The sequence below is a fragment of the Pelodiscus sinensis genome, chromosome 3, assembly GCF_049634645.1.
Source record: "Pelodiscus sinensis isolate JC-2024 chromosome 3, ASM4963464v1, whole genome shotgun sequence".
NCBI lineage: Eukaryota > Metazoa > Chordata > Testudines > Trionychidae > Pelodiscus > Pelodiscus sinensis.
The window spans coordinates 144,417,688-144,434,663 of record NC_134713.1 but is presented as its reverse complement, the minus strand read 5'-3'; the positions used below and the strand labels follow the sequence as shown (position 1 = coordinate 144,434,663).

The 16,976-nt window shown below is 44.8% G+C and overlaps 1 protein-coding gene and 1 long non-coding RNA gene across 3 annotated transcripts in view; both read left to right on the top strand.

Annotated features, from left to right (window-relative positions):
• PPP1R21 (protein phosphatase 1 regulatory subunit 21) overlaps positions 1–16,976 on the top strand; it is an 89,876-nt gene that overhangs the window by 59,403 nt on the left and 13,497 nt on the right. Inside the window, exons 17-21 of one of the 2 annotated variants that reach the window (XM_006129256.4) lie at positions 4,521–4,751; positions 5,513–5,548; positions 7,952–8,068; positions 10,393–10,491; positions 13,448–13,573. In XM_006129256.4, coding sequence (XP_006129318.1) covers positions 4,521–4,751; positions 5,513–5,548; positions 7,952–8,068; positions 10,393–10,491; positions 13,448–13,573 — 609 coding nt within the window. Of the gene's footprint in view, positions 1–234; positions 1,373–4,520; positions 4,752–5,512; positions 5,549–7,951; positions 8,069–10,392; positions 10,492–13,447; positions 13,574–16,976 lie in introns of those variants that run through there. The other variant, XM_014576629.3, reaches the window with a different exon arrangement.
• On the top strand, positions 1,492–4,124 carry LOC142828011 (uncharacterized). The gene is made up of 2 exons (XR_012902887.1): positions 1,492–2,252; positions 2,291–4,124. It is a non-coding gene; the product is annotated as an uncharacterized LOC142828011 (long non-coding RNA).

The following is a 16,976-nucleotide window of genomic DNA, read 5'->3' as shown; positions in this document are numbered from 1 at the left end:
TGCTGAGTGGGGGGCTGAAAAAGGGGGACTGCTAAGCAATGGCAAGGAGAGAGTGGGGGATGGAGTGGCAGTGGGAGGCAGCTCCTCGGCCAACCATGGACTGATGTAGGGGAGGGGGGCATCCTGACAAGGGGAATGCTGGGGTGGGTGGAGGGATGGGAGGGTTCTCCTCCCAAGGTCTTAGGTACCATGTCTAAATCTCTGGATTCTGTCTGTCTATGTCTCTTTCTGCAGGTGGCGAGGGCCATCAATTTGGAGCTGCTGAAGAGGCTCTTCCGTCTGGGAGACCTGGATACCCATCGTTGCTGGCTTTGCTGGGCTTGGCTTCCATAACTGCGGAGGAGCCCTCGATGGGACACACATCCCAATCCACGCACTGCCTCATCGAGCAGCCCAATTTATTAATCACAAGGGCTACTTTTATATGGTGCTACAGGCGCTGGTCGACCACTGGGGACAGTTTATGGACATTTCTGTCAGGTGGTCAGAGTGGGCACATGATGCCCGCATCTTCTGCAACTCGTACCTGTACCGCACATGGTAGGCAGGAACATTTTTCCTACAGTGGGATCTTGCGCTTGGGGACATGCGAATGCCGGTGTGCATTGTGGCCGACGCACTGATGCCATGGCTTATGAAGCCTATACCGACCACCTGGATGCGAGCAAGGAGCTGTTTAACACATGTCTTAGCCAGGCTCGCATGCAGGTGGAATGCACATTCGGCCGCTTGAAAGGCAGGTTTTATTGCCTCCTCACATGGCTGGAGATGGACGAACGCAACATCCCCGAGGTAGTGGCTGCATGTTGTGTGCTCCATAACCTTGTGGAGAGAAAAGGGAAGGCCTTCCTGCCGGTGTGGGGGACTGGTGCTGATGGTGAGGGGAGGCAATTTGAGCAGCTCCAGACAGCTGCCATCCGCCAGGCTCACCAGTTCAATCTTCGCATCCGGGAGGCCCTGAGTGTGAGATTCTCTGAAGGAGCCCACTGACTTTCCCCAGGACCTCCCCCATGGAGGGTTTGGTCTGGTCCACCCTACCTTTCCCTTCACAACCTTCACCCTGACCTTCTTTCCATAACAAATATATAAACACCCAGTTTTCTTTGTAAACAGAAATTGTTTTTGTTATTAGAAACAGTATCTGTAAGGAAAATGTGCTAACTGTTTTTTAAAAAAAAAGTCTCTTGTTACTGTTCACGTTTATATACAAGCTAAATCTTTCACTCAAAAATATTTTGTTAAATAACTGAAATGTTCTTTTACTGGGCTCATAGGGGGGCTGAAAATCTGGAGTGGGGAGGAGGGCTCAAGTAGGGCTGCTGCTTTCCTGATCCTCAGGGTCCTGCCACCTTGCTTCCTGGCACCATCATGGCCTTGGGATCGGGTGGAGCGAGAAACAGTTGTGTGCTGGACAGGAGGGTGATGGGGCAGCTGTTGGGTCTGTGAGGGCTGGGGGAGAAGGGGGTGACGGGGGGGAAGGAGTCTTGGGGGGGGCAGGGTCCTGGCATGCAGGAGGAATGGTGCCTGTGACAGGGGCAGGCAAGGCTATGTCCTCCTGCATAGTGGCACAGATTGAAATGTGCTGCTGGACGAGCTTATCCAGCAGCCTGTTGCGCCAATCGGCCTCTGCCTCTGTCCTCTGCTGAAGGGTCCTGTTGAGGTCCTGCAGGGCCACTACGTGCTCTTTCAGCAGGTCTGTGTAGACACGCCAGTGCCTGCGGGTGCCACGTATCCGGGATGGTGGTGGGGCGGGTGTGGTGCTACTCCCTTGCATGGGGGGTCCAGCTGTGGAGGAGAAGAGGAAGAGAGAATCATGTATGTGTGCACCCACTGTCCCCGAGGGCATGCTGTCGCTGTCAGGGGCTCTCCTTCGGACAGGAGACTCAGAGGTTACACATATGACACCGTGTGTGAGCTGGGCAGCAGTCTGAGCATCACAGGGGCCCCACAGTGGCAATGGGAAGAGATGGCCCCCTCACTGCCAACCCTCCCGTGTGTGGTGACCCCTCAAAGCAGTGACCTGATGTTCCCTCCCCGATGTCCGAGAACGCCTGGGAGGCTTCTAGGGTCTGGAGGACTGGCTCCTGGTCTCCTAGGGTGGCTGCTGTCTCTACCTCCTCCTGGTGTACCTCTCCTGTCCCACCTTCTTGCTTGTCCTCCCTCAGGGGTTGGTCCGCAATATGGAGGGGTAACCACAACTCCACAAGACGCAGCAGAGTCTGGGCTTCCCCACTACCCGGAATCTGCTCCAGGTCTGCATAATATGAGCAGCTGTGTGAGGCTGCTCCAGAGCAGGAGCTCTGGTCTTGGGCCTTTGCATACCCCTGCCGCAGTTCTTTTACCTTGGCCCTCACTTGGTCCATGGTGTGGGGGTGATGCCCTTTCTTGGCCAGTCCCTGGGCCATGTGCTTATATATGTTTGCGTTCCTGCGGCACAACTGCAGGGCCTGCAGGGGTTCCTCCTGAGACCAGAGCTCCAGGAGATTTTTTTTATTTCAGGCCCTGACCCGGCTGGTGCCTGCCTTTTGGTGCCCCTGGATGGGTCCTCTTCACTCTACCGAGAAGGGCCAGGGGAGGCCTTGAACCTAGGACGTGGCTAGCACGACTGGCATGGGTGCTGTGGCTGGCTTCCTGACAGCAATGCCTGTTTGGGAGCCTGTGCCTTTAAGAGACTGCAGACAGGAACAATAGAAGTGCCAAGCATGTAGATGGACTGTCCACCAGGGCTTCTTCCTGGAGGCTCTTTTTTTTTTTTTTTTTTGTTTTTCAGCAGAACTGGCTCCCCGGCATCCACACACACCTATTTTCGACAGATCTCTGTCAAAAAAGGCGTTATTCTTCGTAAAACGAGGTTTACCACAGTTGACAAAACTGCTGTGTTTTTGATTTACTGTCACCAGAACATGGCGGCAGTCTAGACGCAGGGGAATTTTTTTTTCCAAAAAAAGGCCACTTAAAAAAAAAAAAAAAAAAAGCCTGCAGTCTAGACATACCCTGAGGCACTTCTAAGAAGGAAGAACTGATAAAACAACCTAATTATGGGTGACGTGAATTTACATGTTTAACTAGAATGTTATCAGCACACCACTAAATGTTCAAACCCATTTGACAAAGCAAATAAAGGGTTGTACAATACTGTGATTCAGGATGAATGTCATTCCTCACAATGATATACTTCATTTTTAATGCAAAAAATTATCAAAGGGGTTGTTAATTTATAAAACAAAAGGCCCTCTTCAATTTGGGACTTCAAATTAGACTGTAGATTTCCCATTTGTTCCCTTTACAGTAAAAACTAGCTTTCTGTATTATAAGCAAACAATAATATCCTGAAATAACTGAGTTTTGCTTTCCCATAATAATGCTCTAGTATAGGCTATTTTCAACAACAGCATTATGCTAATTTTCCATTGTAAAGATTATTTTTACAGAATACTTAATTTAGCAAGGAATGCAAAATGTATGCAGTCTGATATGCATTATTTAGCATTTACTGTTCAATTTGTTTATTGTTTTCTGCCTGTTTTTTAAAGAAATGATCGCTTGGACTAAGCACTATTTCTCATAACTTTACTGTTGAATTATCCATGTCCTCCATTTCACAAATGTGTGTTTAGCTCTTATTCTCAAGTTTTATGATGCACTAGATGTGGCATTGCCATTCTTATTGTATTCCTGCACTCAATAGGTAGGATTATGCAGGACTATATTTAATTGAAGGGATTTTTAGTATAAAAATGTATCTGCTATTTGATTATCAGAATGCATACTTTAACTTCCAAGTAATCTTAAATAGTCACTAGGAGTTAAAAATGAATTACAAAGTATTGTAGAGGCTGTATAAGCTTTGGAGTTGCAGTTTATTTTGAGATCCGTATGCTTAGTATATGTCAAACTTCAGGAATTAGATTAGCAGCTAGTTTTGATAAACTGGGGCCAGGCTAAAACAGAGGCTAACTTCCTGATCAGGGCAGAGAAATCAATGGTTATTAATGAGTTTGTAATAAATGGAAAAAATCTTGTTTAAAGTGTACTAGGAAAGAGGAGTGTAAATGAAATGTGTGTAAAATTTTCATGAATTAAATATGTTTCTGTGGTGTTTGTGAGGGATTGAACTGCATAAATTTAATTGTGCATATTGCATTTATTTTGTACCACGTATCAGTTCTTAAATCTTAAAGCTATGGAATGGCGTGCTGCTGTTCAAAGATCTACACACAGTTTTTCTAATCTTGACCTACAACTGTTCTGATATCTAACTTATCAGCCTAGATCCGCCTTAATAGAAGATAGCAAAATTGGCAATATGAGCAGATATCCACTAGGGACAAATGGAAATGATTAAACTTCTTTTACTTGTGACCTAAGCATATTAAACTTAGAACTTTGGGACTGGAGGCATTAACCTGCTAAATTGTCTTATCTTCTTCACCTACTTAGACCATATGTCTCTGAGTAATTCTACCTTTAATTTCCAACACTTGATTCTACAGTTCAAACTTTAACTTTTCTTTCTTAAGGTTCAGCGAAGTCTGGAGAAAATTGCAAAACTGGAGCAAGAAAAGGAACATTGGATGCTTGAGGCCCAGCTAGCCAAAATTAAGTTAGAAGACCAGAAACTAAGGAGCTCGTTTAGTGGACAGTTGATCGAACCTACCCCAGGAAATTCTCTTCTGCTGAATACAGCCGAACAAGAAAAGGAAGAAGCCATAGAAAAGACTTCCAGGGAGCCTGTTAATAGAATGAATGGGGTAAGTGAGATTTTTTTTTTCCCCTCAGATTTTTATTTCTCAGTGTGCCAGAGGAAAGATCTTTTACACTTGGAAATAGCAACTTCTTAGTAATATTGTTTGGTCAATGTTTAGTCTGCAGAAGAGAAGAGTGAGGGGGGATTTGATAGCAGCCTTCAGCTTCCTGAAGGGAGGTTCCAAAGAGGATGGAGAGAGGCTGTTCTCAGTATGATGGAAGGCAGAACAAGGAGCAAAGGTCTCAAATTACTGTGGGGGAGGTCTAGGTTGGATATTAGAAAAAAACTACAGTATTTCACTAGGAGGGTGGTGAAGCACTGGAATGGGTTACCTAGGGAGGTGGTGGAATCTCCATCCCTGCGGGTTTTTAAGTCTCAGCTTGACAAAGCCCTGGCTGGGTTGATTTAGTTGGGATTGGTCCTGCCTTTGTCAGGGGGCTAGATTTGATTACTTCCTGAGGTCTCTTGCAGCTTTATGATTCTATGAGTAACTTTTTAAATTCTCGCTGTCAAATATTAGTAAACACCGTACATTTAGTAATGTGGTCTAATTTAATTAGCAAACTTTACTTAAAATTGCAGTTTACTGTTGCATTCTCACTAGTAGCTCATGTATGTGCAAAGCCTGGTAACCTATATCAGTTTACTTTGAATGAAGAGTTTTAATCATCTGACTGCTTTTTTAATAACTAGGTGTCAGAGTTATCTAATTGGAATAGACTGTTCTATTGTTCTGACTTCATTTTATTTTCTCCCTTGTTCTAGATTGGAATGTTGACCATGACTACTGAAAACAAAGAGGTATTTTATGATTATTCTAATACATACCAGTATAAGTCTTTATTAAATGTAATATGTATTTGACAGTGCTAAAACTTGTGCGTGATCAACTTACTGCATCAGTTATTTGGAGACCTCTGGAGTAATTTAGTACAATTGGATTGGGGGTAAGAATGAATTATTGCAAAATAACTTTTCCCGAAGAATATCAGAAACTCATGGTTTCCTACTAATTAGTAATCCATACTTCTGTCTCCAGTTTGATCTAACTGTGAAAATAGCTTGTAGCTCTGGCTCATATATTTTATTCAACAGACTTGTTCAGATGGAATTTAACAAGATGTGAGCTGAACTCTCTAGGGATGTGAAAGGTTAACCACTTAACCAGTAAGCATCACCCTTAATGGGTGATAATCATTAGCTAAGGTTAAGAGTTAACTGATAGGGACAGGAGCAGTTCCCCACCTGCTGCAGCAACCCCTGTTCACAGTGGGCACAGGCATCCTGCAGGAAGAGGCTGCTCTGGAGTATGGAGTAGCCCCTGCAGTTGATGGGGGCCACTCCAGCCCAGCCTCAGTTCGTGGCTGGAATCCTCCTCCCCGAGGGTGTCCCCTTAAATTTAGTTGGTCAGTTAAACATAATGTTTAACCAATTAAACAGATTATACATTCCTAAAGCTCTCTTAAATGTATCAAATTCTCTGTAGCTTTAGAAAATGTAGCTCTGTATTTGTACTTCAGTGACATGAGCTGGATTATAAACCTCAGATTGATAATAAAAGGAGGGTTAAAGCAGCAAAAATTGCATAATTTAAGACTCTATCTCCTTCCTTTTCCTATTTCATTTGTCTTTTAGTTGTAGCCTGTGGAAAGTTTACCTGGATAAACTCTTCTTTACTGCTTGGCTGTGTCTAGACTGACATGATTTTCCACAAATGCTTTTAACGGAAAGTTTTTCCGTTAAAAGTATTTGCGGAGAAGAGCGTCTAGATTGGCACAGATGCTTTTGCGCAAAAGCACTTTTTGCGGAAAAGCGTCTGTGCCAATCTAGATGCGGTTTTGCGCAAGAAAGCCCCATTCGCCATTTTCGCCATTGGGGCTTTTTTGCGCAAAACAGTTTTTAGCTGTCTACACTGGCCCTCTTGCGCAAATACATTTGCGCAAGAGGGCTTTTTCCCCGAACGGGAGCATCATAGTATTTGCGCAAGAACACTGACAATCTTACATTAGATCATCAGTGTTTTTGCGCAATTTCAAGCGGCCAGTGTAGACAGCTGGCAAGTTTTCGGAAAAACTTGCCAGTCTAGACGCAGCCCTTTAGTATGCATTTTAAGTGTCCTAAAATATACTATTCTTTATTTAAACAGGTTTAGACCAAATACAACATGACTAGCAATCACACCAATTGTTATGTTGTAGTGGTTATAAAGAAATAGCATTTTTATTACAGCATGAACATTGTTCTAAGATGCAGTGTTTTCCTCTGAGATCCTGCAGAGAGCAGCTATGTTGACATTAAGGTTACTCTAAAAGGTTTTGCAAGATGAGACTGGGGTTTAAGTGCACTAAGAGCTTCTTTATAAAAGATATGATAAGCCATGTGACTTAGCAATATACAAATTATTTAAAATAAGTCATTAAAACTTATTAGCCAGCGTGGGTAGAAATGGTGTCCCTAGCTTCTGTCTGTCAGAGGCTGGGAATGGATGACAGGACAGGGATCACTTGATTTACCTGTTCTATTCATTCCCTCTGGGGCACCTGGTATTGTATACTTGTCTAAATGGACCTTTAGTTTGATCCATTATGGCTGTTCTTATGTCTCGCTGTCAAGTGTGAACCTCAAAACTTGAATTCAGGCATGTGAAAGTTGCCTTGAACTTCTCTATGGAAAATGTGACACTTTTATAAACATTTAAAATCAGATGTTTGACTAAAAACATCTGAAAATGTACATACTGTTCCGAAAATATGGCTCCTAATGTCCACCAGTTACTAATGTCATTGCTTTCTTTGCTAGCGAATTGAAGATGGTTAGAAGGGGACTGTTGGTTGTCCTCAGATTTGCATCCTTACCATAAATTCTTTAATTTAAATTGTGACTCTATTTTATATTCTGCTCTTTGTTCAACTCTACATAAAATATAATCTTGAGTTTTATCATTGTTTTTCAGTAGACTCAAGTTATTAGATATTGTGCAACACTGCTAAGACTGCTTTTATTTGATAAGCATGTCTGCTTTCAGAAGCACCAAGCTCAATCAAATTTTACATTCTTTATAAAGAGTTTATCCCATTTGGATGACCTACAACTTTTTAAATAAACAACTTATTTTTTCTAAACAGAAATTGTAAGTTATGGCTTTAGTTCTAGCAAAGACAAAATCTTTTTAATTGTTTGATCACATGTGCTCTCGCTCTTCAGGTTCCAGATGCCAAGTCCCGTGAAGAGTTGATAAAAAATTACTACATGACAAGGATAGTAGAACTTACATCTCTCCTACAGCTGTCCGACAGCAAGTCAGTACATTTTCATGCTGAGGTGAGCATCCAGTCGATTTCCTGTACTGAAAACACTAAGTCCTTTCTAAACTTCCTGTAGATCAATGTTATGAACTACAGGCACCTCCCAAAACACCATAGGTCTATCAGATAATTTGTTAATTAATTCCTTGGTTTTGAGGTCACATTTACAAAAGCCTGTACTTCCTGTGTTGCATCAATTTCTAAATTTTAAATAATTGCATATTCAACCTCGCTTGTTAATCGGTTGTGTTTGGTAAAAAGAAAGCACATTGTTTTGGCCTACATATAGGTTGGTTATTGTTATAAATCTATTTTGCTGCTGGCTTTAGCTGCAAGACTATAGAATTCACTTAGTTGTTGGCTTAATGCATGGTGAGGTAAGGGGAGCTATTGAGACTTGGGCAAGAGGGGGAGAGCAGCTGGATCCCAGGCTGGGAATAAGATTCCTACCTGAGCCTGGGATCCAGCTGCTCTCCCCCTATCCCCTCTGGGTCCCACTCCCCAACCTAGTGCCAGGCACTCTGGCAGCTGCTCCACAGCCCTATCCATGTCCTGCTATAACCACTCTAGCTCCTCTGGGTCCTGCTCTCACAAGCCTCCTCCTCCTTGTCATACACAGAGTGCCAGGTGGGAGCCAGTTAACAAGGAGAGCCAGTTGAAAAACCAGCTCCCCTTGCAGACTGGCTGCCTGCTGCCCCGTGCTGCTGCCTCTGATACAGAGCGGCAGCGTGGTGTGGCAGCAGCCCCCATCTGCGGTGGTCCGAGCTCCACATGGACAGAGGCTGCTCCCAGGAGAGGGGAAGGGGCAGGCGAGTCTGCCAGGGACCAGGCTGGTCCCAGAAAGAAGCTGCTCCATGGGAGGTGTAGAAGCGTCTGTCCACAGAGAGCTCAGGCCCACCATGGCCTCAGGCCCACCATGGCCACAGGCACTCCCCTGGTTTCCCCTCCCTCCACTGCCTCTAATAGAGGCAGCAGCGCCAGGGGAGGGGGCAGCTTTTAAGCTGGCTCCCCCCCAGCATCAGCTCCTGCTCCTCCCTCCCTTGTTGCCTCTGATATAGAGGCAGCAAGGGGGGAGGGGGAGGAAGGAGTCAACAAGATTAACCAATTAACCGATAAGCCTAGGTTTATCATATAGTAGACTACACGTTTGACATCTCTATCAAACAAAGATAGCTTTTCCTGAGATGCATTTTTATACACAGATACAAACAAGTTGTGTTATTCCTGGTGCATCTAGATGCCATCCTCTGAGGTATCTGGGTGCTGCCCATTACCTTATACCTGTTTATTCAATCAGAACATCCTTATCGATCATGTTGTCATTCTAACCTGTTCCTGAGAATGGGTCAGTATATTCTTATCTCTGGGGAGTGTGCTGGTACTATCCTGGAATGAATTTTCATGACTTGTCCCTCTTAAGTATATGTGTTTCTGATAGACTAGCCCTGATCTGCCAGATTTTGTGAACAGAGCCTGCCTCTTCCTTGTAACTTGACTTCGCTTTATTTTAGCAAGTTTTGACTATGACTTTAGTCCAGGCCTTATACCAGGTCTCTGGTACACAGCCTTATGTTTCGGGCTCTGTTCCTACTTATAGAATTAACACAATATTTCTATTTTAAGGATGCTAGCCCTCCATGTAGTTCCACTGTTCTGAATTAACATGGGAAACTACAATTATTTCAAATTTAGCAATTTGATCATGAAGCGCTGTAATCCACCTTTCACGTAGAAATTGAAGAATGTTGTACAGTGTGGCTTGCTTTACTACTTTGCAAGCTGAGAACTGTTATCAAGTATTTGTTTAATTTCAGAATCAGATAAATGCTCCTCATTAGGATGATCAGTGTTGCCAGAAACATATGTAGAACATGGTTCATATTTGTTAGATTGCTTTGTCAGCCTTAATGTGCTCAACTGTTGTTGGCATGGCAAATAATGAGACAATGTAAAATAACCATTCTTCTGCACTGAAATTTAAACAGTACATGCATGTGCAAGGCATCTTGAGATCTCATTTTTGGGATTTTTTTCATTTTGTTTAAAGGAAATATAAAGATACTTCTGATCTCAGCTATTATTTTCTAGCAGTGGAGTCTAAAAATGTATGGTGCTCTTCTGTACAATAAATGAAGCCTGAAAGTTTAGATTTTTGTTTTATAATGGTAAACCACTGTCTTAGCCTGTGAAATTCTGTATAAAAACTTATTTCTGTAACACACTTTCTCTAAACCAAAAACTGCATTTTGAAAAGCCCATTCAGATTTTGAAAAACCCTGTCTCAAATAATTTGCTGTGTACAATGCTCTGCTGGAACTAACTTTTTTTCTCTTTTCATAGTGCCGGGCACTTGCCAAAAGATTATCATTAGCTGAAAGGTCTAAGGAATCACTGGTGGAGGAAATGAAATTAGCTACTCAAAGCATCAGTAGATTACAGGCAAGTGAAATGTTAGCTAAGCAGTTTGATGTGCTAAATGTGAAAATTTGTCATGGCATGCAGGTAGAATTGCAGAACAAACAAGTAGAATTGGGTTCAGGAAGCTGCTCCGGGTGGTGTCAACTGCGCCTCTCTTGCAGCTGGTCCGGCTGTGGAGAATAAAGAGAGACAGACAGTCAACCCAGGGGACACTGTGCCTGAAGCCCTGCCCTCCTCCAAGAGCGACAGTTCCTGGCTCAGATGAAGGCGATGTGCCTGGAGCAAGGCCATGTGCACTCTAGCCAGTGGGCCCTTACTTGCAGAGGCTCAGATGTCCCAGAGAAGCAGGGAGCCTCACTACCCTCCTCCTCCCCCTCCCCCCCCCCCCCCCCCCCCCCAGTCGTGGGGACAAGCAGACATGGGAAGATGCCTTCCAGACCAGAATCTCACTGGCATGCACACACCAGGTCTGGTAGTGTTGGCGTCCCGCAGGGAGAGGATTTGTATCCCTGCTGCTGGGGACAGGTTGGTGGTGGTGGGGGAGGTGTGTGAGAGCGGCAGATACTTCTGCACCTCATCACACTGTCCCCAGGAGCGGATGCTGCCCTGAGATTGTGGGAATGCCTGTGTGCCATCTGCGGGACTGCTGGGGAGAAGGGGAGGAGTGTCCATGTCTCCCTGTGGTGGCTTGTCGAAGAAGGGTGTCCCCCCTCCCTGCTATCATGAGCATGGCAGGCCTCTCCGGACACCCTGTGGCCAATAGCACAAGGGTCCTCTGGTGCAGCCTGCTAGGGCTGTGCGCCCTGCACTGTCACTGCATGCGCACAGGTTACTGCACGATCCCCAGGCCACAAAGGCCGAGCAAGGAGCATGCCCCAGCCTCCCGCCTCCTGCGCCCTGTGTGTGTAGGGAATGTGATGACACTCACCTAATGTGGATTCCCCAGCTTCGGGCAGTGCCTGGGGCATGTCCAGAGTGTGGGGGACCAGCTTAAGGGTCAGGGGGAGGGTGTTGTGCTGGTCTCATCCGTCTTTTTCTCCTCCTCTTCCTCGTCTCTGTCCCCCGGGAGGATGACGACAGGCATCTAAAGTTCCACATCCACTACCAGGAGAGGGAGGGAAGTGAAGGGAGTTCCCTGCCCCCCAGGATGCAGTCCAGGTCATCATAATAGGGGCAGGTGTGGGCTTCTGCCCTGGAGTGATAGCCTGGCAGAGCTCTTTGACTTTCATCCGCACCTGCTTCTGGGTGCAGCTGCATCCTTTGGTGAACAGGTTCTTGACCATCTGGGCATAGACATCTGTGTTCCTGCATCTGGTGCAGAGATCCTGAGGGTTTGCTTCCTTACTCCAGACCTCAGTGAGGTCCAGGGTCTCTGCACCAGACCAGGAAGGTGCATGCCTTTTTTGGGTCCTGGCAGGCTCCTGAGAGCTGCCTGACTACTCCTTGGGAGCAGTGGAGGACAAGCTGGGAGCAGCAGATTGGCTCATTTTTCAAAAAATCAAGGCAGTGGCAGCTGCTGTTGGCTCAGTGCTGTCAGGGCCTCCTGTCTGCCACAAGCCCTTTCCCCTGAGGCTACAGCTTTAAGGGCTCCAGGGGAAGGGAGGACTACAGAGTTTGGCCGTGTGTGGACAGAGCGGCCAGTAGGGCACCATGGGAAGGGCTGGAGGCCCCTTATTTCAAAATAACTGCAGCCGCCCTATCTACACAGCCCCTATTTACAAAGAGTTATTTCAGAGGAGGCATTATTCCTCATAGAATGAGGTTTACCAATGCCAAAATAAGCCGCCCGTTATTTCAAAATTATTTTGAAATAACATTATTGCTGTGTAGATGCTCACGTAGTTATTTCAGAATAAATGTCTAGAGAACATGACCCATGAGGGAAGGCTGAAAGAACTGGGCTTGTTTAGTTTAGAAAAGGGAAGACTGAGGGGAAACATGATAGCTGTTTGCAAGTATCTGAAAGGGTATAACAAGAAGGAGGGAGAAAAATTGTTCTCCTTAACCTCTAATGATGGGACAAGAAGCATTGGGCTTAAATTGAAGGAAGGGAGGTTTAGGTTGGACATTAGGAAAAACTTCCTAACTGTCAGGGTGGTTTAAAAACTGGAATAAATTGCCTGGGGGATGGTAGAATCTCCATCACTGGAGATATTTAAGAGCAGATTAGACAGACACCTGTCAAAGATGGTAGATGGTTCTTGGTCTTGCAATGGGGGCAGGGGACTGGACTCAATGACCTCTCAAGATGCTTTCCAGTTGTAGTATTTTATGATTCAGAAACTTTAGAGAGGTTTTACTTTGTGACTAGTGTCTGTATTTAGTGAGTTCAAGCCAGCACTAACTTAGGGAGGACCCAAACCTCCATTAAGCTTATTGGGATTTCTATGCATGGTATTTTTTCAAGATCTTTGTTGTAAGATGAAACTTAACAATTTTTCTGGTAGCGGTGGGAAATAGACATAAAACTGAATTCCTTCTAAAACAGTGCACTCTTAGTACGTATGTAAAGATCCTTATATCTCACCAAAAAAAGTCTGACTAATCATTCACAATCATCTAATTATGTTGTTTGGGGCTTTTTTAAAGCACACTGCCTGGTACAGTTATTTATAAACATATAACTCTGAAAGTCAAATGGAACTTGGTAAATAAATCAATATCACCTGGACTGAAAACTCAGTGGGTTTTTTTGTCCCATGTTATTAATCCCTTAATTAGGCAGTGTTCTATAAAATAGTGTATTAAAATAAATAATTTTGGGAGGTTATAGTGGGGGAGCAGAGGGGATGAAGTTTTAAAGATACAAGAAAGCTACCGAGACTTTCTGCCTTTTAAATTTTCGTATACTTGCTTTTTTCCATAATGAAATTGACCAAATGTGGGCTCTTCAGCAGTCTAACACTTTTGCATAATTGCATGTCTGCCTGTGCAGTGCACTACTGTGCTATTGGACAAATGTTCTTTCACTTCATAGGATGAATTGACAACTACCAAAAGAAGCTATGAAGATCAGCTAAGCATGATGAGTGACCATCTGTGCAGCATGAATGAAACCTTATCTAAACAAAGGGAAGAAATTGATACACTGAAAATGAGTAAGGTAGGTTACCAAACACTGTATTTACTTTGGGCATGGTCTTGGGTTTTTGCAAACTGCAGTGCTCCAAACAGTGGCAAGTAGAGTGCAAACTTACTAGCTCGTTTTTATTCTCAGCCAATTGGCATGAAAACCTCAAGCCCCATCCTTACTGGTCCAGGTAAGTGAGAGTTTTGGAACCTAACTTGGAATCTGGAAATGACCAGTGATCATGTCCTATGTCTGTCTTTCCCTGACTCTAACTATAGAGAACTTGTATCCTCCCCATACCAGATGAGACTTTCAAATGGAGCTTGTTATAAGAGCAGTGCTATTTTTTCAACTACCTAAAAATAAAGCATACTGCTAGAAAATGCATGAAGAGGGATGGTCAGGAAGGTGAAGGAGCTTGAAGAGTCATACACTCAGGGTACGTCAGGGTAGATTAGGCTATCCGGCATAGGAAAATGAAATGGCGATTTAAATAATCGCCACTTCATTTAAATTTAAACGGCTGCTGCGCTGAGCTGATCAGCTGTTTGTTGGCTCAGCGCGGTAGTCTGGACGCTCCGCAGTCGACATCAAAGGCATTTGTCGACCTCCCAGGTATGCCTCCTGGGATGAGGTTTACCTGGGAGGTCGACAAATGCCTTTGATGTCGACTGCGGAGCGTCCAGACTACCGCGCTGAGCCGACAAACAGCTGATCGGCTCAGTGTGGCAGCCATTTAAATTTAAATTGCCGCTTCATTTTCCTAGGCCGGGTAGCCTAATCTACATGCCTCTGTTGACAGAGGCATGTAGTCTAGAAGTACCCTAAGTCAGGGGTGGCCAACCTGTGGCTCTTGAGCCACATGCAGCTCTTTGCTCACAGAAATGTGGCTCTTAGGGTTGCAGCTCGTTCGGAGCCGAATGCCTGTTTGTGCACATGCCCCAGTGCCTAGAGGGAGAAGTGTGTGGCTGTGGCTGTGGCTGTTGCAGCTCCAGTGAGACAGGAATTGGGTTAGAATGAGAGGGGCCTGGGGTTGCCTGGTTCTGGGGAAGGGGGAGGGCATTGGCATTGGGGTAAGAGTGTGGGGGCTGGAGGTACCTGGCTCTGGGGGAGGGGGAGAGCATTGGGTTAGAGTGGGGAGGGACTGGGGGTGCCTGGCTCTGAAGGAGGGATGTGTGGCTCTTTGCACTACTATCCACAGCTCTTTTGGCTCTTAGTGTCTATGTCTAACTAGTTGGCCAACCCTGCACTCAGTATTCTTTGGTGGATATTCTTTATGATCACTTCAATATATTGTGTTCAAAGCTTCTTTTCTTTCTCTCATTCCAATGATCCAGCAGGAAAGTTAGCTGCTCTTGTATGGCATTCATTTCACACATTATATTTCTTCCAAATGAAACTCAGAAGACAGTTTCTTGCATTTCCATATAAAGTTCTCGGAATGTTTTCTTTCAGTCACTAAAACTCCATGCAAACGTAGTGTTAGATGGAAGTCAGTTAGTATAGCAATGCAAGAAGTCTTTACTTATTTATCAGTGGAATTAATCTCCTCCTGACCCACTTTGTTTTTTTTAGCAATGCAGATTAAAAAATACATTCCCTATTCAGAGTGTAGTTATTCAGGGAGTGGTCGGGATTTACTGCCGAGGTGTCCTATGGCATCCACATCATTGATGATGATGATGATGATGATAACCAGAAGGTGGTTTGAATGTGTACTCAGTGATGTGTGCCATGTTGACTTGTACACTTAGTCTCCACAGCAGACCCCAAGAGAGCCCCCCCAAAGACCACAAACCAGATAAGGATTGAAGGTGCCAAGCCAGGCTTATTGCTAAGTGAAGTTGTCAGTAGACTCTACTGAACCATTATGTATGTGTACCCCGTAGCAATGGAATGACTCAATCAGTGGGAAATTTCCACCGCCCCCTAGGTCATCCGAAGACTGTCCCTCCAAGACACCACTTTATATATACAGGTACAAACAAGTCACACCTAACCGCTGACGTTGTCAAGTTACCACCCTCTGATGCTACTTAGATACCACCCATTACTCTGTACCTCGTGGTTTGATTAGATCATCTCTATCCATCATGCTGTCATTTTAGACCCCTTCTTGAACTTGGGTCTGTATCTGTGGGGAGTGTACACCAAGGTCTTTTTTAATGATCTGGTGGTACCATGTGATTTCAACTTATGACCAGTACCAATTATTGCTCTGCAGTCAATACCTAGCACCAGTTAGTGTTTTGCACACTCAGCCCTGTTTATGCCAGGTTCTGTGAGCTGGGGCCTGCGTCTTGCTCATAGTTTAGCTTTGCTTTGTTAGCCATGTTTTGTCCATTGTTAGCTAGACCTCAGGCCTCAGACCAGGTCTTTGCTGCATGGGCTTATGTTTTAAGCCTTCATCTTGCTACACAGAGCAGTTGGTGATTGATCCCAGAGATGCATCATTGGTGCTGTGGAGACCTTGCCTTTGGCTATATCAGCCAGTTAATTTTAGCATTTAAAGTATAGAATTAACGGAGACCACTTACGATATTTGTGGAACTCCTGGAGCGTTATCTTGAGAACTAAGGAGTCATCTTAGAGTGATGTCATAGTGGATGCTCCACTTTAGGTGGTGGTGTGCTCCTGAGCTCATAGCCAGAGATTTAAGGTGGCAGTGCCCAATTGGGCTGTACACCATGTATCATGCTGTCTCAGGTGATTAATTGACACTGTACAGCCTCCCCCCCACACACACTTCCTTCTCTATTGCCCTTTGCCCCAGTTGAAGTATTCAGTAGCACCTTGCAGCTACTTCTATTCTTCTTGCCCCCCTCCCCCTTGTTTACCTGTAGTTAGTAGTCCTCATTGAAATAGTGTCCCTTTCCTGGTCTCCCAAAAAAACCCGCAACCATCTTTCCTTATAGGGATTGTCTCATTTATCCCAAAACTGCAGCAGCTGCACAACCGAATCTCTCTCCACACAACTGAGAGTACTCTACTTCTGGGCATGCTTCCCTCCCCCAGCTTTAAACACCTACCAGCTATTCAATACCCCTCTGACAGCCACTTGCAGTGCATCAAGTGTCTCTTTGAGGGACTTGTACAACAAAAGTGCCAAAACACAAAACACTGTCACAACTTCAGAGCACACATTAGAAAAGCAAGAGATTCACATCTGCAACTTCTCCTCATGGAGAAATCTTTTTTCCCAGTGTCTGAGCCAGCGGTATGAACCCCTCCTGGCCAGAAATTGCCTATGGCCGTATCAGACAAAGGTACCTCTAAGGGCAAAGTAGCCTGACCAAACTGCCAGGAAGGCAGCAGAGGCAAGAGATTATATCCCTAATCTTGGAGTCCTCTAAGAAAAAGCACACTGATACTGGCCAAACACTCCCAGTACCCACAGCAACTGCTGTATAAACAACAGCTGATGCACCAGGTCCCT